The sequence below is a fragment of the Pristiophorus japonicus genome, chromosome 7, assembly GCF_044704955.1.
Source record: "Pristiophorus japonicus isolate sPriJap1 chromosome 7, sPriJap1.hap1, whole genome shotgun sequence".
Taxonomy (NCBI): Eukaryota; Metazoa; Chordata; class Chondrichthyes; family Pristiophoridae; genus Pristiophorus; species Pristiophorus japonicus.
In genome coordinates this window covers 39,799,292-39,826,424 of record NC_091983.1, presented here as the reverse complement: position 1 = coordinate 39,826,424, position 27,133 = coordinate 39,799,292, and the positions used below count along the sequence as shown (strand labels likewise).

At 42.4% G+C, this 27,133-nt stretch overlaps 2 protein-coding genes across 4 annotated transcripts in view; one reads left to right on the top strand and one right to left on the bottom strand.

The window, feature by feature from the left end:
- Positions 1-27,133, bottom strand: part of mcph1 (microcephalin 1) — a 433,479-nt gene that overhangs the window by 183,703 nt on the left and 222,643 nt on the right. The window lies entirely within an intron of this gene.
- The window catches only part of angpt2a (angiopoietin 2a), a 112,792-nt gene that overhangs the window by 40,569 nt on the left and 45,090 nt on the right, over positions 1-27,133 (top strand). The window contains exons 2-5 of the mRNA XM_070884911.1: positions 5,131-5,286; positions 10,366-10,487; positions 22,848-23,080; positions 25,996-26,123. Of these exons, the coding sequence (XP_070741012.1) occupies positions 5,131-5,286; positions 10,366-10,487; positions 22,848-23,080; positions 25,996-26,123 (639 nt within the window). The remainder of the gene's footprint in view (positions 1-5,130; positions 5,287-10,365; positions 10,488-22,847; positions 23,081-25,995; positions 26,124-27,133) is intronic.

The following is a 27,133-nucleotide window of genomic DNA, read 5'->3' as shown; positions in this document are numbered from 1 at the left end:
TTGATGTCTCCAAACCACAAAATATCTTTCATGTCAAAGTAAAGTAGAGTCATATAATTATTTGCTTCTTTAAGGGATGTATATTGTGTTTAAAATAAATCCTAGATTTTGACATCATTTTGGCAGATATACGGAGGGAGGCCAAGTCTGTAAAATGCAAACGGTCCATAGAAAGACTCTCATTGTATATCTTTATGGAGCTGCTCATTTGTAGTGTTTTACTGAATTTGGCAATATTTCCAAACCTTCTCATGAGGAATTCAAAAAGAGCAGCAAATTGTATTATTCAATCACTTTAAATCATGAACTGTGATGCTAGATACAAATGGAACTGCTTATAAAGGACTGGAGGTTTCCTACTGCCTGTCCGTCACTGAAAAACACTGGAGCCTCATAAAATCCTAGAATGATAAGTCTCAGATGGATGTCCCATCAAATCTGCATTGGTGCTTTTCTTCTGGTCTTATCCAGCTGTCCTACTTGTTCCCCATAACATAAAAAGGATTTATGGATACAGCAAATTCTAACCTTTAACTTTCAAAAATTTACATTTTTACTTGTTGATTTCACATTTTACAAAAATTCTAAATGGAACTTTCTGGAAATAAAACTTAATTGAATAATCTACTAACAGGCTTAAACTGGGAATCTGAACTGTCATTTTAGTTTCCTGTTACTATATGGAGATTCTGACCATTTAATGTGGGTGATATCTACAAAATCATTTAAAAACTAACGTGGTCACTATGTCCCTGGCAATATTAACGAGTGATTAATTTTGCTCCTTTATTTTCAAAGTGAATGGAATTATTGTCAATCTGACGTTTGAAACTGCATTGCAAGGAGAATGAGCCCAAATAAAACAATATTCCAAGAATATAACTATAAGGCAGATCAAGTTGTGTTAACAGATGAATAACCATTAAAACAACGCGTGAACCCAACAACTTGCAGTGTAAATTATAGTAAGTTATGAGGTGCCATCATGAGTTATTTTTACAGTGTAAAACAGTTAATAATGTCCTTCAAACTCCCAGATTACTGGCTCTGGGAGGGGGTAGGAAGTGCCAAGGCATCGTGTGTGGGGCAGGCTTGATGGATCAGCTGTCCTTATCTTGCCCATCATTTCCATATGGTCAATATTTTAAATTCTGTGCATGTACTTTGATATCATGATTGGCTTTGACATCAAGGCAGCAAATTGAAGTCAATGGGAATCGGGAGGAAACTCTACACTGGCTGGAGTAATACCTAGCACAATGGAAGATGGTTGTACCTGTTGGAGGCTCATCATCTCAGCCCCAGGACATCGCTGCAGGAGTTCCTCAGGGCAGTGTTCTAGGCCCAACCATCTTCAGCTGCGTCATCAATGACCCTCCCTCCATCATAAGATCAGAAGTGGGGATGTTCGCTGATGAATGCACAGTGTTCAGTTCCATTCTCAACTCTTCAGATAATGAAGCAGTCCGTATCTGCATGCAGCAAGACCTGAACATTATTCCGACTTGGACTGATAAATGGCAAGTAACATTCATGCCACACAAGTGCCAGGCAATGACCATCTCCAACAAGAGAAATTCTAACCACCTCCACTTGACATTAAATGGCATTACCATTGAATCCCCCACCATCAACACCTGGGGGTCACCATTGACCAGAAACTTAACTGGACCAGCCACATAAATACTGTGGCTACAAGAGCCCGTCAGATGCTGAGTATTCTGTGGCAAATGACTGAACTTCTGACTCCCCAAAGCCTTTCCACCATCTACAAGGCACAAGTCAGGAGTGTGATGGAATACTCTCCACTTGCCTGGATGAGTGCAGCTTCAGCAACACTCCAGAAGCTCGACACCATCCAGGACAATGTAGCCCGCATGATTGGCACCCCATCCACCACCTTAAACATTCATTCCCATTACCACCAGTGCACCGTGGCTGCAGTGCGTACCATCTACAAGATGCACGGCAGCAACTCGCCAAGGCTTCTTTGACTGCGCCTCCCAAATCCGCAACCTCTACCACCTAGAAGGACAAGGGCAGCAGGCGCACCAACCCTTCAAGTCATGCACCATCCTGACCTGGAAATATATTGCTGTTCCTTGATCATCGCTGGGTCAAAATGCTGGAACTTCCTAACAGCACTGTGGGAGTACCTTCACCACACGGACTGCAGCGGTTGAAGACGACGGCTCACCACCATCTTCTCAAGGGCAACGAGGGATGGGCAATAAATCTGGCCTTACCATCGACGCCCACATTCCGTGAATAAATAATAATTTTAAAAAAATGATTAAACATAATTGGGCTAGATTTTCGGTTTTCCATGAAAACTGTGGTTTTACACCAAAATTACAGTTTTCGCTGTGCGACCGTTTTTAGACCTAACTTTTGGCCTTTACGTCGGTAAAGTTGGAGTTGCATGACAATTCGCAGCACAAACCGCGAGTTTCGGCAACTTTAGTCCAGGGCCAGTCGCGCTGCGACAGAGGCCTTCGGAGGGGGGAAAAAAAATTGCAAAAAACATTCACAAAACCCTCACCTACTAAATCACTGAAAAATAATTAAAATATAAAAACTTTAACTTACCTTTTTTGCAGATCTTCATACTTACCTGCTGCTGGCAGGGGTGCACGACCGTTTGTCGGTATTCTTGGCATGGCGTAAGGGTTGGGAGAGTGCCGAAAATACGAAGCAAACGCAATCTGCGTCGTTGCACCTCTCCCCGGTGGTACGTGGAAGCGCCACCGCAAAGAGGTACCCGAGGATCCCGCCGATCCGGACGGTCACATCGCGGCGAAAACCCGGTCGCAAACCTGGCAAAAATCTAGCCAAGCAAATGACAAAAAGATATGCTATTTCCAACCTTCACCATGGAGGTCATTGGGGGTGAATATCACTGACATAATATAAAGCTATAAACACTAACAAATGAGGAAAAAAAAAAATCAATGTTAAACAAATAAAAAATCCGGTTGTAATTTTGCGGGTAATGAAATTTCTCAATTTTCTATTTTGCACATGTTTCAACTCAGCAAACTATGAACAGCTATAAAAGAATACATTGAATTGAATACATCATGGAGCCTTCTCAAAAAAAAAGCAAGGCTGTGGTTAATAATTTTCGGAAACATTATCTCAATATTTTAAAAATTATGAAGACATATGCCTGAAAATTGCAGATCAGTTTGCTTATTAGAAGTGGGTAAAATGCTTGAGTATTCCATAGTATGCTATTCTAAATTGTACAAAGGCCATAATGGCCCGAATTTTACAGGGCCTATGACGTCGTACGCACAGAGTACGCTATTGTAGATGCTCTGCACGTTCTGGGTTTCTGCACATGCGATGCGAATGCCAAAACTTGCGATCTGTTAAGTTTCTCCTTGATTGTATGTATCCGCTGTAAATTCACTTTTGCTGGTGCAGCCCAACTACTGCCCAAGGAATACCCACCAAACCCTTACACCTGGTAAAAGCAGGCGAAAGACCTACTTTTGCCAGTATAAGGGTTAAAATAAATGGTAAAATAACATTCTTTGATAAATGATTTAAACATTCACTTGCATTTAAAATTCGTTCAGGTTACTTTTGTCCCGTCTAAAAATGTTTAAATTTATTTTTCAAAAAATATTTAATTAAAGGGTCTTTTAATTAATTTTGAAACTGTGATTATTTATTTTTATTTCAGTTTTGTGAATTGTATTTATTAGGTGATTTCTATTATGCTTATGGGGATTCTGTTTGTAATTGGAATCTCCATAAGCATAATAGGGATCCCCCTTTGTGATTGGTTGGCCTGGTCCCAGCGATACTTGCGAACCGCAGGCGCCCGAGTGTGTGGGTTTTTACGCAGGCCTACGACTACAAGGGTCTGAAACTCCAGAGACATCAGATAGTTACGTCGTTTTCTTGCGGTTCGGAGACATACGTGGGCGGCAAGCCTCCAACCTCAATTTCCAGGCTAATGTGTAGTGAGCATTGATTTTATAAACAATAGGTCGTTGTTCACTGATCAGCTAGAAATCTCTTAAGAGGTAATCAAACTAGTGGATGATACCTAATCAGGATATATTTTACTTGGATTTCCAGAAGATATTTGATAAATCTCCAGGTGACTTTAAAAAAAAAATTTCAAAAACAGTTCAAGCTCATTGATTGATGGCAAATAGTTGGATTGAAAACAGACTTGGCATTGGGAAGTGCACAGTGATAAATGGAAAACTGTCTGTCTGAGGCCAAGCTGTGTCAGGTGACATTTATAAACAATCAAACGCCATTCAAAAATTCTGGATCATCTAAGTAGATGGGTTAAGAAATGACAGATATAGTTTAACGTCAACAACAATTCGTATTTATATAGCACCTTTATAGGCGCTTCACAGGAGTATTATGCGATAAAAATTTGACACGAGCTGCTTTAGTAGAAATTAGCGCAGGTGAAAGGTATGTTTTAAGAAGTGTCTTGAAGGAGGAAAGAGAGGTAGAGAGGCAGAGATGTTTAGGCAGGGAGTTCCTGAGCTTAGGGCCTAGGCATATTGGGATGTACTGCATATTTGGATCTATGTTTCTCCTTTCTGGAATATTGTGTGCAATTTTAAGCAATCAACCATCAAAAGGATGCTGATGCATTGAATGTGATTCAAAGTAGGTTATTAAGCTGAATCTGGGACTTAGGGCTCTAAGTTATGAGAAGACACTTGAAGTACCTATTTGAAGACACATTCATTGAGCTTAACTTTTTTTTGTGGACAAGCAGTTTGAGGAGGAAATGCTGAGAGTTCCTATAGATAAGAACAGAACAAGCGAACACAGGTTTAAAACTAAGAAGCCTCAAGGGAAACAATGAGACTGGAAGAAATTCCCTCCTTCTCCGAAAGAAATGGAAAAGTGCAACATACTGCATCGACTCACTGCTTTAAAAAGGAGTTGGATTAAATATCAGGTTGGAATTTGAGGACAGGGATATAGACAGGGGTATTATGGTCCCTGAGTCTGCAGAGAACAGCAGGCTGGGGTTGAATAAATGTTAAGGTGGACAAATATTCTGGAGTTCTGCTTGGATATATTTTTCAACCTCAATTTTAGAATTCAGGAAATGCATTGAAATCTGTGTTTTCCTGATTACAGCTTGAAAGCTACATTCAAGACAATATGAAGAGTGAAATGGTGCAGATCCAGCAGAATGCAGTGCAAAACCATACAGCAACCATGCTAGAAATAGGAACAAACCTACTCACTCAGACAGCTGAACAAACCCGTAAATTAACAGATGTGGAAGCACAGGTAAGGATTTTTGGTCTTTATAAATACTCCAGATATAAAAAGTGTGAAGTAGTTTGGTGTCGTTGCATGTTAAGATTTGGCTCAAAATGATTCCTCAGCAGAGAGATCAGGTAGTTTTCAAGCTGCCAGGCTTCTAACAATGCTCATTTTATTCACCTGCTGGAGGGTGTGTTAAGAGTTTCTTAGAAAGATGCTCTCTTCAGTCTTTTCCCTTCCAGTGCGCGAACAGCTTCAACTCCATTCAATACCTGGCTGAGGTCTGGACTATTGCAACTGTTTTTAAGTTAATGGTGAGGCATAAAGTATTAAAGAAATGGAGTGACTGGCCCGGAATTTGCGGTGGGTTATAACAGCGAACAAATAACATTCACTGTTATTACCCCTTTGAAACTGATCACAGCTTCAGGATTCAGCACACGTGGATCCTATCGCGGAAATCCTGAATTTGCGGCCATTCATTGCTCTGACACTGGCTGTGCCACGCACTAAACCCGCCTCACCCCCACCCCCCCACCATGACAATAGCCGGCAATCAGTGTAATCTGGGAAATCAGGGAAATTGACAAAAACTTGGGCTTTTCAGGGGTAATATCGATGCTAAATACCCCATTAAAAGTGAGGCCTTGTGGACTTGAGCATATAAATCTAGGCTGACACTCCAGTGCAGTGGGAATGCTGCACTGTCGGAGGTGCCGTCTTTCGGATGAAACGTTAAACTGAGACCCAGTCTGCTTTCTCAGATGGACATAAAAGATCATATGGCACTATTTCGAAGAGGAGCAGGGGAGTTATCCCCGATGTCCTGGCCAATATTTATTTTTCAATCAACATAACAAAAACAGATTATCTGGTCATTATCACATTGCTGTTTGTGGGAGATTGCTAGTGTGCAAATTGGCTGTCGCGGTTCCTAGATTACAACAGTGACTACACTCCAAAAGTACTTCATTGGATGTAAAGCTCTTTGGGACATCCTATGTTCGTGAAAGACACTGTATAAATCTAAGACTTTTTCTTTCTTTCAGGATTAGGTGTCAATTTAAGTTTGGAATTGACAGAAAATGAAATCGACTTGTTCTTCTCATGCAATACGAGCACAAAATTCAGACCTATTTGTAAAACTAATGCAAACATGGATGTGTATTTTCAGCCATTAAGTTATTACTGTAGATGAGAAATTGACATATCTATTAACTGAAACAAATAGAATGGGGAAAAGCTATCATTTATTGTACAACCATACTGCCTTATTACTTATATAATGGATTACATTTATAGCACAGTTAAATGCTGATATCATACTTGGTGCAATTAAATCTTTTAATAGATAACTCAATTTGTGAAAAATGAAATGAATTAAATAGAAAGTACAACCCTATTCAAATATATTGTTTTTTTTTTATTAATAATCTTCAGATCAAAAAGCTTAATTTAAAAAAGCTAATCTTGAAAATCACTTATTAACCATCAATATTCATTGTCACCACCAATTCTGCAGCTTAATACTGGATGCAAAGTGGGCACAATACAACATGGTACATCTAATTCTAAGTATCACGCAACCCTAAGTGAACTGAAATTGGATATAGCAAAGGAACCTCCCTCTTGTGTACTCTTCATTTGAATGGATATTTAAACAAAATATATATTTTAGTTCAGTGAGAAAAAATAGCCTAGTCCCAATACAGTGCAGAACTGAGAATTTCTAGAAAGGGATTTATGCAGTTTGCAACCCTTGGAAAAAAAAAGTTCATGATATAATTCCAAAAGTTTATTTTTAAAAACAAATTCACCAATAAAGAGATGTGTAAGTTGTTTAGATTTCACACAAGATAAATAGATTCCATTACGATTGAAGCTTCGGGAGAATACCCACTGCTTTTGGATTCCCCTTTATAAGTAATTATGTTTTCCCAATGATTGAATCCAGAGAACTCGAAAGGAAAAGTAAAGGCAATGAATATGCAAGTAAAGAAGTTCAAAAGAGGTTCATGCTGAGTTAATCAGTAGAGGATAGAACATGATCTTAATTTCAACATTAAACTGTTCCTGCTCCTTTCATCTGGATACCAAAGTGCAACATTCAGTTAAAGGCTTAATTGACAACACAAGGAGATTAATCCAACTACTGATCTCTAAGGGAACTAACATTTTTGCAGAAGAACCTGATTAGCTGTAAATGCAAAATTAAGTCACATTGTCCTTTGACGATGTGCTTAATTAACTGTTATTAACGTGTGTGGCAAATCCCACAGCACTTCATTAGTGTGCTGACCGATATATTAAAATCTGAATGACAGAGAAAAATAGTAATACGTGCAAGAGCTCATACTAAAAATTTGGTGGGGTGATAATCATGGTATCATTAATAGAAAATTTACCACCTCCAATTCTCAGTAAAACATGTACATGTAAAACTTAACTGAAAAAGCATAGAAATGAAAGTACGAGTAAATACATCATTTTATTGTTTTGAGCTAATGAGGGGGAATCAGACCAAGCAATGCAGCAAATTAAATCCGAGGTGTAATTAAATCCATGAAAAATTTACATTTAATATCAACCATTGCTCTGTTTCAAACAGTTGTACCATTCCCCAAAAATAAATGCTGCAAAAACAGAGGCACCACGAGGCACTAAACTTGGAGAATGGACATTCATCCTGGTTCAGAGATTTAAACTTAAAACAATGCAGGATGAGTTTTCCCTTTTACTATTGAATACTGTGAAATTAACTGAACCCTGCCTCTCCACCACGAGTTAAATCTGGTTTAAATATAAAAAAATGCATTTTGTTTCTCTTTATAATCTATCCTTGCATCAGTCTGTTGCAACTTTTCTTTGGGGGAGGGGGAAGACCGAGTGTAGAATTGGCACAAAGCACATTATATAATTCAAAGTGCCATTTCAATAGATTTTAGGCTATTAAGGGAATCAGGGGATATGGGGATAGTGCAGGACAGTGGAGTTAAGGTTGATCAGCCATGATCTTACTGAATGGCGGACGGAGCAGGCTCACGGGGCCGAATGGCCTACTCCTGCTCCTATTTCTTATGTTCCTGCTGTTGTCCTGAACTGGAACATTTCATCAACTTTGTTTCCAATTTCCAAATTTCCTTCGCCTTCACACTCTTCACTTCCACGACTTCTGTCTCCATTTCTGGAGATAGGCTATTGACCAATATCTACTATAAGCCCACTGACTCCCACAGCGACCTTGACTACACTTCCTCCCACCCAGTTTCCTGTAAGGACTCCATTCCATTCTCCGAGTTTCTCCGTCTCTGTCGCATCTGTTCTGACGATGCCACCTTCCACACCAGTGCTTCCATTAAGTTTTCCTTTTTCCTCAAATTAGGATTCCCCTCCACCATGGTTGGCAGGGCCCTTGACACTCTTCCATTTCCCGTCCTTCTGTTCTCACTCCTTCCCCTCCCTCCCAGAACCACGATAAGCTTCCCCTTGTCTTCACCTTCCACCCCATCAGCCTCCATATTCAACGGATCATCCTCCACCATCTCCAGCATAATACCACCACCAAACACATCTTCCCCTCCTCTCCCTTTTCAGCATTCCGAAGGGAGCGTTTCCTCCATGACACCCTGGTCCACTTCTCAATCACCCCCAATATCCACTTCCCTGCCCATGGCACCATCCCGTGCAATCGCAGGAGACGCAACACCTGCCCCTTTATCTCCTCCCTCCCCACTATCCAGGGCCCCAAATACTCCTTCCAAGTGAAACTGCGATTTACATGTATTTCTTGCAATTTATTATACTGTATTCGCTGCTCACGATGTGGTCTCCTCTACAGTGGGAAGACCAAAGGCAGATTGGTTGACCGCCTTGTGGAACACTTCCATTTAGTTCATAAACGTGACCCTGAGCTTTCGGTTGCCTTTGCTTTAATTCCTCGCTCCACTCCCACTCTGAATTCTCTGTAATCGGCCTCCTATACTGTTCCAATAAAGCTCAATGTAAGCTTGAGGAATAGCAACCCCATGTTTCGATAAGGCACTTGACAGCCTTCTGGACTCAACATTGAGTTTAACAATTTCAGATCATACCCTCTGCCCCCATTTTTTTCCAAACAGCAGCTGTTGATGATTCTGCTATTCCCATTTACACCTCTTCTAGAGTCATATTTTGTTTCTTTGCTTGTCCCATTACCATCTCCTTTTGCCTTGCACCATCATTCCTTTTGTCATTGAACCTCTCCTGCCTTGCACCCTATCACAGGCCTTGCACCCTATCACAGACCTTCCCATTTGTTCTTTCCTCCGCCCTACCCTTTCCCTGCCCCTACACTTGCTTAAAATCCGTTATATCTCCAACATTTTCCAGTTCTGATGAAAGGTCATCGACCTGAAACATTAACTCAGTTTCTCTCTCCAGATGCTGCCTGACCCGCTGAGTATTTCCAGCATTTTCTGTTTTTATTTCAGATTTCCAGCATCCGCACTATTTTGCTTTTATATGATTCAATCCAATCTTGTGAAGGGAAATCCAAGAATCTCTGTCCCTTATCTAAATAGAATCTCGTGCATTACTGCATTTTTCTTCCATAGATTCATCCTTCATTTCAGTCTGCAAGGCAATTATCTTCCCACATTTCCTCTTCAGCTTTTGGGCAGACTTTGTTCATATCAAGTAATTAATCTCTTTGTACCACACCCCAACATTTCCCAAATTATTGTTCTCCTTTCCAGGACTTGCATGGCTTATTGTTACTTCAGCGTACAAGCTATCATTGTCTTATTCAAGGACAATATTTGTCTGTACCACCTCCTTTTAATTTTTCAAATATTTCTGTTCTTTCCAGGCATAAGATTCCCTCATACCCATTGCTTCTCTATCTCAACAACAAATCTGCCATTTCAGATGTCAAAATATTTTAGCTTCTAATTTTTTTTTTTTGAGGAAAAAAATGTTATAAAAACATTGGCCGGTTTCTATGTTCTAAGAGAAACACTCCAAATATTAGAAACAAGCTTGATGATGTCTAATTAAAATAGGATTAGAGCATTTTAAAACTTTGTTTTTTTTCCTTGTATAAACATTTCCCTCTAATTTTTCCAGGTTTTGAATCAAACATCAAGACTTGAGCTCCAGCTTTTGGAAAATTCTCGCTCAACAAATAAATTGGAAAAACAAATAATGGTCCAAACCAATGAAATTACTAAGCTGCATGAAAAGAATGGGTAAGTGCTCTTCAATTATCAGACCCTCTAACAATCACCGTATTCATTTGTACATTTCTAATTTGTTTAATTCTTTGTCTATTAGTCAGTAGAGCTCCCAAGAAATTACCTGCTTTGGCCTTTTGTTGTGATACAAAATACATGCACGCATTTTATAATCTATATATTATGCCTGCATGCACTTCCTGTCAATACTAGCCATTATGAAACCCTTCATTCACATTTTTAATGGAAACTGCATATGTAAACATCACACTTTCCTGCCAGTGGAGGCACCATAGAACCACTTTTAGCAGAAAAGTATAATTACAGTGTTACAAATTTATACAGGTAATATCCATTATGAATGTGGACACTGGAAGCGCATGCAGATGTAAAATGTAAAAATATTTTATAAATGATACTAAATCTATTATGTAAAATATACAGATTGAATTATGCCTGTGCATCCTGGTCCAATGATCTCCCGCTTCACCTGAAGACGACTCTTGGTTTTGACTTCCCAAATGCAATGGTATCGGAGAATGACTAATGATAAAAGTCTTGCATCTTGTGTGTGTCCAAAAGTGCTTGGGAAAATGTCATACATGCAAGCTGATTACGCTTCCACTTGATTGGCTCAGATATAATGTTTACAAGAGTGCAAAAAACCCCACAACTAATCACTATTCATTCAACAATGCCAATTAATTCAAATATTAGAAAGCTACCAATAAAAAGCAGTAAGCCAGTAGGAAACCTACTAGTGAAAAATCAACAAACAGCAAGAAAAACTACCAATTAACAACTACTAAGGAGAAAAAAAAGGAAAGTCATGAAATTGTTCAAAATATCTTTGAACGGCATTGAGCTAATATGTTGCTTTCAAATAGCACAAGGCCGTAGAAGTAAAAATAACTTTCCTAACATAAGTGTGGAAAAATATATAATTAACAAAATGATAAATTTAACCATACAGTTGCTTTTTCTGTGTTTGATATCTCTGCAAGATGGTTTCCCTCCAATGCACTCTGTGGTTTGGTGCTCCAGTTCTGATACACTGCCAGGACTTGTATCATCTCTCTGACTGAGGTACAGTGTGCATCTGTGTTGCTATATGTGTGTGTCACGCTGCGCATAATTCTCAGAATGTACCACAGTCATTCTGTGCATGTCACTGGTGAATTTCCACTCCCACCAAATAGGAAGCTCCACAGCTAAACAGCAATAATTGATTGGTAACTACACAATGCTGATGAATTCAAATATTACTAAAGACATATTCTAATTTTATGATTGGGCACTTTTTTCTCCCAGATAGTTTTCTGATTGGCAGTCAGATTACAAAAAAAAGTTTCTTACATTCATCATACTATTAAACAGCAGTGAAATGGCTCTGTGGTGAAGTGGACTGGTAGGCAGTGTATAGCTTTCTAATCGGAAGTGGTTAGCATGCCAAGCTGGGTCCTGCCTGGAATAGTAGTGAGGGGTTTCTTTTGGGACATTCTAGGTAGTACAGGTTGGACCTCCTTTATCTGGGACTCCCTTATCCGGCATGATTCTGGTGGCTGGGGGTGCATGCGCAGAACACGGCCGATACTCGGCCGGCTGGGGCCCGCCGACACTCGTTGGCGCCGCGCCAACACTCGCTGGGGCCACGCCGACATTTTGGTCCCACCTGGGGCACTGACCTCCTTCCCCCCACCCCCCCCCCACTTTCTCTCCAACCTCGAGCCACCAATCTCCCCCCTCGGGCTGACCTCCCTTTATCCGGCAAAATCCCTCATTCGGCACAGGCCAGGTCCCAAGGGTGCTGGATAAGGAAGGTTCAACCTGTACCTACAACACAGATTGTATGTAACTGCACTGAATAAATTGTAAAGTTTTGTAACAAAGTTCTGTTCAATTATCCAAGTTTCTTTTCAAGTTAATAGTGACCTGAAGTGGTCTATTGGTTTTCGTTTTACAATTGTGTATTTTATTTCCTGCCCATCATCCTGTACTCCTGGGTTACAATGAGGCCACACATCACAACTAAACTCTAGACCCCAAACCTCAGCATGGGAATCAGGAGGGTGATTGGTTTACGGTGACTGAATAAATCAAATCTCAGAAGGTTGTAGGGCTGGTGGAGGTTACAGAGATAGAGGGGGGCAGGTCCATGGAGGGATTTGAAAACAAGGATGAGAATTTTAAAAATAAAAGAAAAGTAACCATTTTTTTATTCCTCTCTTGACATATCACAATATTTGTATGTCGGTTTTCATGTTTGGTCAATTTATTACTCAAAATGCTGAAAAATCATTTAATTTTGGTTTTGCAATTTTTCTCAGGCCACCATAGTTAAAATATTTTCTCTCTCTCTCTCCCTCCCTCTACAACCCCCTCCCCCCCAAACCCACCACCCCTCCGAGTTATCTTTATGAACCTTGGGCTCAAATTTGGCCAGTACAGATTTCTGGAGCACTCACCAGAGGTGTGCCGCTTTTGTCCGCCTCGAAGTGCTCCAAAAATCTTCGGGCCGAGCTTGGCCGCTCCCCAGCCTCTCCTCGGTGGTGGCGTAGCGTGGCCACTGGATTCGGTGGCGGAGCCAGGTCTCGGCGCTGGACACAGTGCCGGGACCTCTGCACATGCGCGCCTAGAGTGTGTGCGAATGTGCAGTAGCTCCTCGCCCCCAGGCTGTGTGGAAGGGGCTGAAGTCATAGCAAGTATACACAGATTGCTCTGACCAGACTAACATGCAGCAATCAGAAAAGACGACAGTAATTAAATGGTGCGAGTTGCATTTTGCTTTGAAAAGCATTTCACTATCCAAACTTAGTAATGCTTCACTGTAAACGTTTCGACTTCGGAATGAACTCGGGGAAGTCCCTCGGAGAAGTCCCTCAGAAGTCCCTCAGAGAAGTCCCTCAGAGAAGTCCCTCAGCGGAGTCCCTGGAGAACTCCCTCGGTGAAGCCCCTCGATGAAGCCCCTCGAGAAGTCCATGAGGAAGTCCCTCGGAGAAGTCCCTCGGAGAAGTCCCTCGGAGAAGAGGAGCACTGGGAAATAGGAGACCTGGAGAGCTGGAGCACTGGACCACGGGAGAACGGCTATACTGCTGCTGGTTGCGAGGCTCCCGCACCTAGCCCTGGCCGAAGGTTATTGCCGGTGCGTGCACCAGTCTGGAAGGTAGGACTCCTTATTAATTATTACTTGATTTATTTTTCATTATTATTTTAGTTATTATGGTTTCTATGGTCCTTTATTGTTAAAAGTTAAGTATTTAATGCTTTGGAGAATCCTCTAACTTCCCTCCCTGCCACGCCCCCCGTCTCTGGCTACCTGCGCTGATCTCTTAATTCAACGCAGGGTTTTTCAGAACATACAAAAGCGGACACTTACTCTGGCCTAAGTTAGTTTGGAGTAACTTTTTGCTGGCTAAACTTGGCCAAAACAGGCATAAGTAGCTGGTAACGCCCCTTTTGAAAAAAAACTTGAACTTAAAAAAAACCCAACTAACTCACATACACTGGAACAACTTAAATGGGGAGAATTGCGATTTTTAAGTTACTCCAAAAAAAATCTAGTTGCTCCAAAAAAAAACAGAGCAACTCCTGGGGAAGCTTGGGCCTAAGTATCTCAGTTCTGTAGAACAATGTTGTTACAATTACAGATTTGTAGATTTTCATCATTTCAGTACTAATGTTTTGACTTCTTCAGATCTCATCAAATATACCAAAGTTGTTTTTTCAATTTGACACCACATTTTCTTCTCAACATCATCTTCCGTTGTCACTTGCTGCTCAAGTGAATTAATGTATCTGTTTTCAGGCTAAGGTGCGCGGACTTTGTAGTACAGAAATGGCGCCAATTTCTTACCTCCGTATTCTCCCCGTTGGTTCCAGGCCTGTGGCGCTGCGCATCGGAACGTGTGGTGGGCGGAGCTACAGCCCTGCGCCGAAAAGAGTGCCGGCAGCTGCGCGCATGCGCAGTAGCTTCTGGCTCTCCCAGCATGTCCTGTATCTGGACGACCCTATCCCTGGCCGATGGGATGACGCGATGTTCACAGCCCCTATCCCGGGCCGAGTGGCCTGCTGCACAGGCCGGCCGCTGCCTTCCCGCGCTCCCTGAACAGTTCCCATGTCAACACAGCAGTATGGAGCGTGTACACAGGGAGATTTAGGCCACTTTGTTTGCAATGGTAAGAAAATAATGTTGGTAGTCTATATAATACGTTATGGTCAGAATAATTCCACAAGACTGTATGCTGTAAACTCAAACTGGTGTGACCTTAGTGTCTTTAATCAAATTCTACAGTGCCGAAGCAGCATGGCAGACAACTTTTTATACTTGCTTGTATGAGGTGTGTAGATGACCCTTGGGTCTCCAACAGGTGCGCCCCCTGGTGGCAAGTCTTACACTATTATAAAGTTTACATACATAACGCCACTCCCTACTCCCTCATCCCACCAAGTTTTCGACACAAGTTATTTACAAGTTGAGGCGATCAGGGACTCTTCGTTCCTGGGTTGATCACATGAGTTGAAGTCCTGGCATGGGTGAGTTGGTTAGATCATTGCTGCACTGCAGCGTGGCTGGTCTGATCGGACTGTCGGGCATGGTGGGTTCATCCTGGTGCTCGACAGCGAGGTCGATTGCTGGTTGGGTGTGTGTTGGTGGATCAATGATGGTAATGTCCTCTTCAAACTGTTCTTGGTTATCAGTGAATCGCAGTTTGGTCTGATCCAAATGCTTTCTGCACGTTTGTCCATTCAGAAGTTTGACAACAACACTCTATTCCCCTCCTTGGCTAAAACAGTGCCAGCAACCCACTTGGGACCATGACCATAATTAAGAACAAATACAGGGTCATTAACCTCAATGTCACGTGATACAGCCGCACGATCGTGGTACATGTTATGTTGGTGACGCCGGTTTTCCACATGATCATTGAGATCTGGGTGGACTAAGGCGAGCCTGGTTTCAAGTGCTCTTTTCATTAACAATTCTGCCAGGGGAACCCAGGTAAGCGTGTGTGGTCGCGTCCGGTAGCTGAGAAGAACCCGGGATAACCGAGTCTGCAGGGAATCGTCCGTCACGCGTTTCAAGCTTTGCTTGATAGTTTGGACTGCCCATTCCGCTTGACTGTTGGATGCGGGCTTAAACGGGGCACACCTGACATGTTTGATGCCATTGTGGGTCATGAACTCGTTGAATTCCGAGCTGGTAAAACATGGTCCATTGTCACTAACAAGGACATCGGGCAAACCATGGGTGGCAAACATGGCCTGGAAGCTTTCAATGGTGGTAGTGGACGTACATGATGACATTATTACACATTCAATCCATTTAGAGTAAGCGTCTACTGCTACTAGGAACATCTTTCCTAGAAAGGGGCTAGCAAAATCTATGTGGACCGTGGACCACAGACCACGGTTTGGAGGGCCATGACCACAGACTCAGTGGGGCCTCCCTTGGTGCATTGCTCAACTGTAAGCAAGTGTTACATTGGTATACGCATGACTCCAATTCCGAGTCAATGCCAGGCCACCAAATGTGTGACCTGGCAATAGCCTTCATCATGACTATGCCTGGGTGGGTACTGTGTAGGTCGCGTATAAACATTTCCCTGCTTTTTTTTGAAAAACCACGCGATTCCCCCATAGGAGACAATTCGATTGGATGGACATTTCATCCTTGCGTCGGTAAAACGGCTTAATTTCATCTTGCATTTCCCCGGGAACAGCCGACCTGCTCCCATTAAGGATGCAGTTTTTTTTTTTACTAGTGATAGCACAGGGTCCTGGCTAGTCCAGGTCCTGATCTGACGAGCCGTGACGGGTGACCCCTCGCTCTCAAAAACATCCATTACAAGAAGCAAGTCTGCGGGTTGCGCCATTTCAACCCCGGTGGTAGGCAATAGTAGCCAACTGAGGACATCAGCACAGTTCTCAGTGCCTGGTCTGTGGCGGATTACATAGCCATACACAGATAATGTGAGGGCCCATCTTTTGATGCGGGACGAAGCAGCGTGTTAATACCTTTGCTTTCTGCAAACAGCGAAATGAGCAGTTCGTGATCGATGTGCAGATGACCCTTGGGTCTCCAACAGGTGCGCCCCCTGGTGGCAAGTCTTACACAATTATAGAGTTTACATACATAACTTAATATACTCCAGTACATAAACTTAATTACTTTGAGCATGCATATATGACACATTTACCTAGCAGTCTTTTCAGGAGGCAGGACCCTTTGTTCTTGGATTAGCAGCCCTGCCAGAACTTATCCCTTTGATGTCTATGATGTCTATGTATTTCAAATAGTATCAGCATTTTACACAATGACTAAGTATGCTGCAGTAGGTGAGGTAGGAAGTTTTAATTTTTTATTTATTGATTGATTGATTTATTTATCATTGATGATGGTTCTTTATTTTTTTTAAATGAAGTGTTTAATGCTTTGGAAAATCCTCTAACTTCACTTTCCCCTCTTTCCCTCTCCCCCCCCCGCATCTCTGGCTACCTGCGCCTGATTTTTAAAGTGTCCGCAAGGTTTTTCAGAGCGTACAAAAGTGGACACTAAGTTAGTTTGGAGCAACTATTTGCTGGCCAAACTCGCTTAAATGGCCAAAACAGACGTAAGTGGCTGGGAACTCCCCCTTTTGAAAAAAAAACGAAATAAGAAAAAACCTAACTAACTCACTTACACTGGCACAAATTCAATGGCCAGAATTGCAATTAAAAAAATACTCCAGAGAAATCAAGTTACTCTGAAAAAAACAGAGCAACTCCTGGGGAAATTTCGGCCCATAACCAACACAGTATAACACAATCTAAACTCACTTTATTCCCAGCTGTTATCTATCGAATAATCTTTTCCATACCCCATCTATCAGAACTCTAATTAGACTAGTAAAAACATCATAGTAGAACTGGGTTGAATAACAGTCTGTTTTTAAAGCTTTACATTAGACTCTTGTATTGAAACAAGTTTATTCAGAGGAGAAAGTGAAGAATCACAGTGAGCAGAAATCGCGTAACTAAGTTTTAATACTTTGGTTATTGAAATAACGATGTTTTATTGCCAATTGTGTATTATTAGGGCAGTTTCATATTGTTCATTAGATTGGATTGAGATTGTATAAATTCACATCAACACTCAACATTCTAGACTGGGTTTGAACCAAATTCTAAACAGTAAAAGGACACTGCTCTCGTTCCATTGGGCTCAGTCATCACCCGAACTTTTTTAGACTTTAATGTTGTTGTAATTATATCCTTCATAGATATGATTTAAGGTTGTCTTCTCAAAAGTTTGTTAAATTAAATAGTTTGTTTGAAAAATGTGACTGCAAAAACTGCAGCATACCAATATATTGCAAATATTTTATAATTCAGTCATTCCCTCTTCAGACAACTAGTCATCTAACACAGTGCAAGATGCTTATAAAGGGCTGGTTTTTGCATCAATATTTTTTGTATGTCATAAATGGCTGGCTGATTTATTTCTCACAGTATCACAAACTTAAACTTGAATCCTAGGATCAGCTTGATTGATCAGCTTGGACAGGAAGAAGAGAGAGAGAACAGCAGCACGTTATGCATCCAATATTACAACTTTAAAAAAACCACCAAACCTGACCAGCTCACATTACAATTTTCTACATTCCATTCCTTGCACTGCAATTAACTGGGGAAAGGTACAAGCGGATTCTATAAATACTCTGTCCAACACAACAGGAATAAAATAAATGAATTCTACTCAAAATAGAATGTATTAGTCTTGTATTAGCTTTGGATATGTCTCAGTACCACTCTAGGCTTCAAAGCATTAAAAATCAATTCAGTTGCTAGTGCATTAAACTACCACGCTGATTTACAGCAACTGTACCGAGAGAAATCTTTGCTGTTCGAACAATTAAATCATGACTAAATTGGCACGATAACTAACCATCTCCCAAAGTCTGATCGTTATTTGCCACAGCTTCTATAGATGTCTTGTAAGAGGCCAAATATTGTTAATATTTCAAGGGTTGCAAACTCATATAAACAAAGAAAAAATGTAAGAGATATATTACCACAAAAATGTTGAATATGCAGCTCATTTCACCCTTCGTTTGCTTACACTGAAATTACAATTACCTTGATAGACGGGTTATGAAACGCCGCACCACGATTTTATTGCTTTTCATTTTTTTGCCGAAACAATTGCCAAGTTAAACTGAAAATAAATTTATTGCATTATCTTATTGAAAAAAAAGTTTCCAAGTAATAAACGCAGATTTTTCTTCGTAAGTGACAGTTGGACAGGATTTAAAGACACTGAACTATTTTCATAAACCTTTAGAAAAATTACCAACATGTTAAACCTTCCTAGTTATTACTGTATTTTGAGTATGCTCAATTGAGGCAATGTCCTAATTAACTTGATTGATGAACTTGGCTTAGTGACTGTGCAAATTATGTTGACACACATATCTCCAGTATGTTGATTATTTTCTTGGTTTTGCTGCCAAGGTCACATTTCTTGGACTAATTTTCCCAGTTGCCCCAAGGAGGTTGTGGTGGGCCTTCTTCTTGAATTGCTGCAGCCCATGAGCTGATGGTGCTTAGTACGAAATTCCAGGATATTGGGCTAGGGATGATAAACAAACAGCGATGTATGCCCAAGTTAGTACATTATGTGACATTGGGGGATCTCAGAGATGATGGTGTTCCCATGATATTGCTGCTAATCGTTCTTGGTGGTAGAAGTCAGGGGAGAAAGGTATTTTCCAAGTAACTGAGATGAGTTGCTGCAGTGCATCCTGTAGATCATACATGTTGCATCCATGATGTACCGAGGAGTTGGATATTGACTCCAGTGGCATGGGGCTGATCAAACAGACTGGATGGGGTTAAGCTTCTTGATGTTGTTGCAACTCCACCCAACCAGGTGATTGGGCAGTAATCCTGACTTCAGTCATCTAAATGGTGGAGGACTCTTCTCATCACTGAGCATGCAGCTTATGTTCATTTCTGCTTTTGTAGCCACAGTGTTGATATGGTTGGCCCAGTTAATCACTGGTTAATGGTTTCCCTCAATATATTGATATTGGGGTCTCAATGAAAGTGTTATGGTTGAAAGTCAGGGGTACATGGCTGGGCTTTCCCTTGTTCGAGATGATTATGACATTGATATGGCACAAATGTTACCTGCCACTTGTCAGCCCAAGCCTGATGTTATCCAGATCATGCTGTAGGCTGGCATAGGATGCTTCATGATCCGAGGAGTTGTCAATGGAGCTGAACACTGTGGAATCATCAGCAAACATCTCCATTCCTGACTTTGACAGGAGGAGAGGTAATTGATGAAGCAACAAAGTGACTGGGCTAAGGGCACTTCCCGAGCAATTCCTGCAGTGATGCCTTCGGGTTGCAGTGATTAATTTGTGATAACCATAACCGATATGGTTTTGAGTATGGCTCCACACTGGAGGGCTTTTCCCTTTACCCCCATTGACCTTAGTTTTTCTTGGACTCCTTGGCACCATACTTATTTCAATGCTGCCTTGATGTTGAGCATGGTAAAACTGAGACAATGGCACAACCTGACCCTCGTGACTTAAATCAGATATTTCACATTTGCGCTGTTGTTTTAGTTTCACGGCCAATGAACCAAAGGTGGGCAGAGGAAACGTTACTAGGACACCCTCAAAGCCTCCTTGATAAAGTGCAACATCCCCACTGACACCTGGGAGTCCCTGGCCAAAGACCACCCTAAGTGGAAGAAGTCCATCCGGGAGGGCGCTGAGCACCTCGAGTCTCATCGCTGAGAGCATTCAGAAATCAAGCACAGGCAGCGGAAAGAGCGTGCGGCAAACCAGTCCCACCCACCCTTACCCTCAACAACGGTCTGTCCCACCTGTGATAGGGACTGTGGTTCTCGTATTGGACTGTTCTCTCACCTAAGGACTCATTTTTAGTGTGGAAGCAAGTCATCCTCGATTCCGAGGGACTGCCGATGATGGTGATGATGATGATGATGATGTTTTAGTGCAGGGGTGTCAAACATACAGTTCTATCTGGCCCATGGTGTGCTGTGGCGAGTCTCACTCCTAGATTTTGTGTACACCTCATTCATGGAACAGAAGACAGACACAAAATCTACCAAGATTTACAGACTTTAGTCCAGAGGGAGAACTGAATCTTTAAATTTTGCTTTGGAGCAACAGAGATCCAGCTAACCTCCACCAGTCAGGAGTGATCAGAAATGGGAGCGCCTTGTGGAGGGGAGAGGGACATGGAGCGAGACAAGGTACGGTGTTGGGTTGGGCTGGGTGAAACAGGGACTAGAGGACAGGAGATTGGAACTTGGGGCGGTGGGATTTGGGGAGGGGGCGGGGGGAGATGGTGGTTGAGACTCAGGGGGGAGACAGAGGGAGAGTGTAACAGGGACTAGGGGTTGGAGGATAAGGGTTCAGGAGGAGAAAAGGAAATGGGGGAATAGGAGTTTGGGGGAATATGGGTTCAGGGCAGAGAATGGGGTTTGGGAGATTGAGACCTGGGTGGGGGGATTGGGGCTTAGGCGAGAAAGAGGACTGGGGAATGGAGTGGGTTTGTATGCGTATGGTGCCCAGCATTTGCTGCAGAGCTGAGAGCAGAGGCACCAGTAATATGGTGAGTGGGATGGCACCAAGAAAGGAGCAGCCAGTAAATGAAACCAGGGGGTGTTACTGGGGGTAAATAGTATAAGATTACTTTCACGGGTGAGCGAATAGGGAACAAGGGGACAGAAGCCAAGGATTGTCGATGTGCTCGAGGAATTGCACGCCTTGATTTTACTTCACAAGCTCCAACCACCACCGTTCCGGTTGGGCTGGAAGAGGAAGGGAGCAGCACACGGCACAGCCGCAAACTGCAGCCCCGCTCTCTCACCTCCTCTCTCACAGCAACAAACTCCACAAACAACCCTGGGACTGCTGCCCTGGTCTCATCTGTCGGCTCCATCTGGTACATCACAAACCATGGACAATCTGTTCCATCCTGAACAGTCTGTCACCACTCAAGTCTCCTGAGAAAAGGTATTGCAAAGTTGTACCCCGCCCCCACCATAAAAGCAATAAAATAAAATTCCAGATCTCCTCTTATAACGAAAAAAATTTAGTTCTGTGAATGTCTCTACATAACCTACAGCCCTAAATATTGTAATGTATTGCTCATTTCTGAAAACACATCTCCAACTCATTAAATCCTTTTGAAGGTTTGGTACCAATATTCCAAATGTGGTTAATCAATGACCTACAGAATGGCGAATAATCTAAGCTGATTGTTACATCAATTGCAGCAAATAAATGAGCTTCAACATGACATCCATTAGCTTTTGATCACCCTCCTCCTTCATAGTGTATACTTTTCCTGTTCCAACTTCAACCTTGCACATGATGAAGTTCCCTGCCAATGGTAAAGCAAATTGACAAGGGCTATGTGGTTTGGTAGCACTGGGGTTAACAAGCAATTCGGAGAGGAGGACACAGTAGAACAGCACAAAAGCACTACCATATTAGAGAAAAGCCAGTTCTAAGATTAGAGAAACAGGGAAAAAGAATCTGCTGCTGCAGTTGGAGGCCAAAAAACGGCAGCAACAGAAACACGGATAGTGGCCATGGTTTGCATAAGGAGGTCAGAAAACAGCCACAGTCACAGCGCGAGGCAAGAAGATGGTCATGGTCGTAGCAAGGACCAGAAAGTAGTGGCCACAGTAACGTAGATTGCAGCCATACCCAATGAATGGAAAAGTAGCAAAACTCAAGCTCCAGGCCGTGATGGAGACTAGTCCTCAAGGGATAAACTTATTGGGCATAATTCTATTAGGCTCTGGATAATTTTAATGCTAATTTTAAATATTTTTAAATCATTACTTTAGTTTTGTTACAAAATCTAACTTTTACCTTTGTATAATCAGTTGGCTTATTCTAAATTTTAATGTCAAAATTTTCCATAAATTGGTTGAAATTATAGTTGCATTAATCAATAACATTTATGGTGTATAACTTGATTCACTTTATTTTGTCTTAATTTTGGAGTTCACTTTTTATAATAATAGCAAATATATCACCAACTGAATTGTACATGTTAAGAATTCATTTCCTTGCAGAATTTTGTAGATAAAATGAACACAAAAAATTTAACTGTTTGGTATCTAAAGGCACACTCAGTGCAGCAACATCCAAAAACCCCAAACTGCAGGACAGTTATAAAAAATTAGTTCCGTGTGGTCAAAATGAGGGCACACACTGAGTTGTGATACACTTCCCCGCTGTGAAGTGGAAAATTTCCCCATTTACTTCAGTCATAAAGCCATCACTTCAATCACAATTGCACACAAAGCTACACTAATACAACTTTGTTTCTTTTTATTAGTTTACTGGAACAAAAAGTCTTGGAAATGGAAGACAAACATGCAGTTGAACTTGAGTCACTAAAACAAGAAAAGGAGCAGCTCCAGGAGTTAGTAACGCGACAGAATTCCATCATAGAGGAACTGGAAAAGCAACTGGTGACAGCAACATTAAACAACACATTCCTTCAGAAACAGCAGCTTGACTTGATGGAGACTGTTCACAATCTGATCGATCTAGTATCCCCGACCAGCAGTGAGTATTTGTCTAAATCTCCACGCCTTTTGACCAGGAAGCAGAAGTGATTCATTAAAATTCAAGTTATGCAGAATGTTTGCAAAGGATGTGTATTAGCGCAAAAGTGGATTACAACTGATCTTTTTAAAACTCCATTAATAGCATACAATGGTGACTGTTCTCAGGAGCATCCAGTTAGTGGTTATTACATACGGACAAGAGCAGTTATCCCAAGTGCAGATGTGTGTGTACTGTTGAATAAGAATTTCATGTCAGATGCTTAATTCCAAAAATATATACCAGAATCACAAATGTTTTGCTACTAATGAAAACCTCTCGAGTGCCAACAAAAAAAGAGGAAGTTATTATTTTAAAAACAAGTGGTTTAATTTGATAACTCCCATCTTGGACCATTTTTCGAAAGATTTTGTTAGTTTACTGCATTAAAGTTTCAGATTGATTGTCCTTGGCAAAACTAAACTAATCTTGAACTTAATCACGTTTCAGTTCATATTTTATTTATTTAAATGGGGTTCATTGTTTTGCATATATTTTTCTAAATCAGAGCTATTATAAAAATAAAACTTGGGCTTCGACAAACATAAGCTGCTGAGGGAAAGTACAAGATACTGAGCTCAAACTTTTGAAATGATGCTCATTTGCACTAGCTAAAATCTGGCTGCTTTCATTTACGTTACTGTCTGTGCGTATTCCTCAGAGATTAAACAGTGTGAACGTTTACAATGGGTCTTTCAGTTGCAAGCTGTTATGGAAGCAATAAACTGTTACTTGCAGCAATCCTGAGGCAAGGTATTTCCTGTATTACTTACTAAAAGAGTGAGTGGATGAGTGAAAATGATAGGCAGCGCTTGAAATTCTTGTTGCCATAACACACATATTACAACACTACCAGGACTCATGAATTGCATCCTGTGGTTGCTAGTCATGTATCGTCTATTTCTATTATAGCTATAAACAGTGCCATAAAAGGAAACCTCCCAATAAGTTTCTAACACTAATAACAAAGCCTTTGCAACATTTATTTTTTTGACCAGTATAAAATAATGGGCCCAAGTTTCCACATGATTTGCGCCTGATTTTTAGGAGCAACTGGTGGAGAACGGACTATCTTTGAAATCGCAATTCTCCACATTTTTTTTTCTGCAGTTCTCGTCAGGTAGAACAGTTCTACTTTGGAACAGAATTTTTTCTTCAAAAGGGGGCGTGTCCGGCCACTGATGCCTGATTTGAAAGTTTCCACAGTGAAAACGTACTCCAAACTAAAGTAGAATGGAGCAAGTGAAGATTTTTGTAGAACTGAAAAAACCTGTTCTATACATTAAAAAATCAGGCGCAGGTTACAAATTAGGTGTCCAGAACTAGGCGGGGGGGGGGGGGGGGGGGGGAGGGGGAAGGGAAGTCATGAAATTCTATAATAAATCCTTATTTCTACTTATACAAATATTATACAAATAAATCCAACCTGAATAAACATTTATAAGCAAAGAAAAGATTAAATAAACCATCTTCCTACCTGTGTGAAAGTGCTTCAGGCAGGCCTTTCAGGACCGAAGGCTGAACGGGCTGGCCCGAGACCTCGGGCAGGGCCCGTCCCCAGCACCAGATTTACAGGTAGGTGGCGTTGGGTCGGGGAGGTTCGGTTCGGGTCGGGGGGAGGGAGAGAGAGAGAGGGAGGGGGGGGAAGAGAGAGGGAGGGGGGGGGAAGAGAGAGGGAGGGGGGAGAGAGAGGGAGAGAGAGGAGGGGGAGGGAGGGAGAGAGAGGAGGGGGGGAGGGAGGGGGGAAGGTCAGGTCGGATCCAGTCCAGGAGCGGGAGTCGGGTCGGGTCCAGTGGGGGGGGGGGGGGGGGGGGGGGGTCGGGTCGGGGGGCGGGACGGGTTGGGTCCAGTTGGGGGGGCGGGGAGCGGGAACAGGAGCGCAGGTCGGGTCGGGTCCAGTCGGGGAGGCCGGGAGCGGGAACAGGAGCGCGGGGCGGGTCGGGTCCAGTCGGGGGGGTGGGGAGCGGGAACAGGAGCTCGGGTCGGGTCGGGTCCAGTCGGGGTGGGGGGGGGGCGGAGCGGGAACAGGAGTGCGGGTCGGTTCCAGTCGGGGAGCGGGAACAGGAGCGCGAGTAGGGTCGGGTCAGTCGGGGTGGGGGGAGCGGGTGTCGGGTCTGGTCCGGAAGCAGGGGGGGGCGGGGAACGGGTGTCGGGTCTGGTCCGGAGGCGGGGGGGGGGGAGCTGGTGTCGGGTTGGAGGGGGAGCGGGTGTCGGGTCTGGTCCGGAGGCGGGGGGGGGGGGGGGGGGGGGGGGAGCGGGTGTCGGGTCTGGTCGGGGGGGGGGGGGGGGGAGCAGGAGCTGGCCGTGGGAGGAGCCTTATTCACGCAGCCCCAGTGAGGCCATTCGGCCAGGGCTAGGGGCTGCGTGCTTCGGGCCCCTCCCACACAGTTCGGCGCCTGGAGCTACTGCACTTGCGTGCCCACTGTAGCGCGCATGTGCAGAGGTCCCGGCTCTGTTTTCAGCGCAGGGACCTGGCTCCGCCCCCCCACAGCTCGTGCTGGCTGCGCCGAGGGCCAGAGGACCAGCAGGTAGGTGGAGAATACCGAGAATATTTTTAGGCGCACTTTGTGGCGCGAAAAACGGGCGTCCAGGTCGGGACTGCGCCGTTCTAGGCGCGTGTGGAAACTTGGGCCCAATATTTCCACTTCAATTGTTGTGGTCTTTTAACTCCTTCAAACTACTCGATTCACTTCACTCCCACGTTTGCTTGGGAGAACCAGAGAACACAGTAGCAGCCACAACTCTCAATCACAATGATTAAATGAAGCCGCACAGATTGTACAAATCCATTTAATGACTGAATGGAAATACGCAAACGCTACTGTTTAAAATGTTGCCATTTTTTAAACTGAGTTGCTGTTGGTTTTATATTACAGCCAAACGCTCATTTTTAGCCGAAGAAGAACAAATCAACTTCAAAAACTGTGCTGATGCTTATAAATCAGGACTTCGATCAACTGGGATCTATACACTTTTAGTACCGAACACAACGCGACCAATACAGGTAAGGGTTGTCAAAGATAACTTGGTGATTAGAGTTCTCAGTATAGACACCATGAAAGATGACCTTTTATTACATTTTTGCAGAACTTGTCTTTAGTAAATATGAGCAATTATCATGTCATCACTACTGATTTTTAAAGCAGCTTTAAAGACAGATAGCACACGCTCAACAAATCAGCATTGCATCTATAGTGGTAAATATAACTGATATTAATTGAGGCAACACAAGGATAGTTATTGATGATCAATATCTAGGACCCATACTCTGAAATTGCATCCTTAAACCCCTTGGACTCTCCACTTCCCTCCCTCTCCTCCTTTAAGGTCTTCCTTAAAATCAACCTTTGACCAAATTTTTGGTTGCCCCTCCCAATAGTCCTCCCTTATCACAATGTCCATTTTTGTTTGATTACGGCCTTGGGATGTTTTGCTATGTTACAGGTTCCATATAAATGCAAGTTATTATAGTTACTTTTTTTTGGTCTTTATTATCCAACCCCAACTCATGACTCCAATAGTGTGAAGGTGTGGAATTATAGAAAAAAGTTGATTTGTTTTAGTCATGTATTACCAATTTTTATGCACCGTTGTTATTGGTCTAACTGTGGTTGTTTGGGTAATAATTTTTTAATGTATCACTGATGTTGCAGGGCAAACACGAATATCTCAAATTATTTAATGGATGAGAAATTTCAGTTATGTGGCGACGCTAGAGAAGTAGGGATAGCTCTCCTGAGATTACATTACAGCATCTTTCCTACATTACAACAGTGACTACACTCCAAAAGTACTTCATTGGCTGTAAAGTGCTTTGGGACATCTGGTGGTCTTGAATGGTGCTATATAAATGCAAGTCTTCCTTTCTTTCTTTCTAGATCAGTGAAGATTAGGGGAGGTTTAATAGAGGTAATCAAAATTGAGGGGTTTTGATAGAGTAAAGGAGGAAAAACTGTTACCACTGGTAGGCAGGTCAGTAACCACAGGATGCAAATTGAAGATAATTGGCAAAAG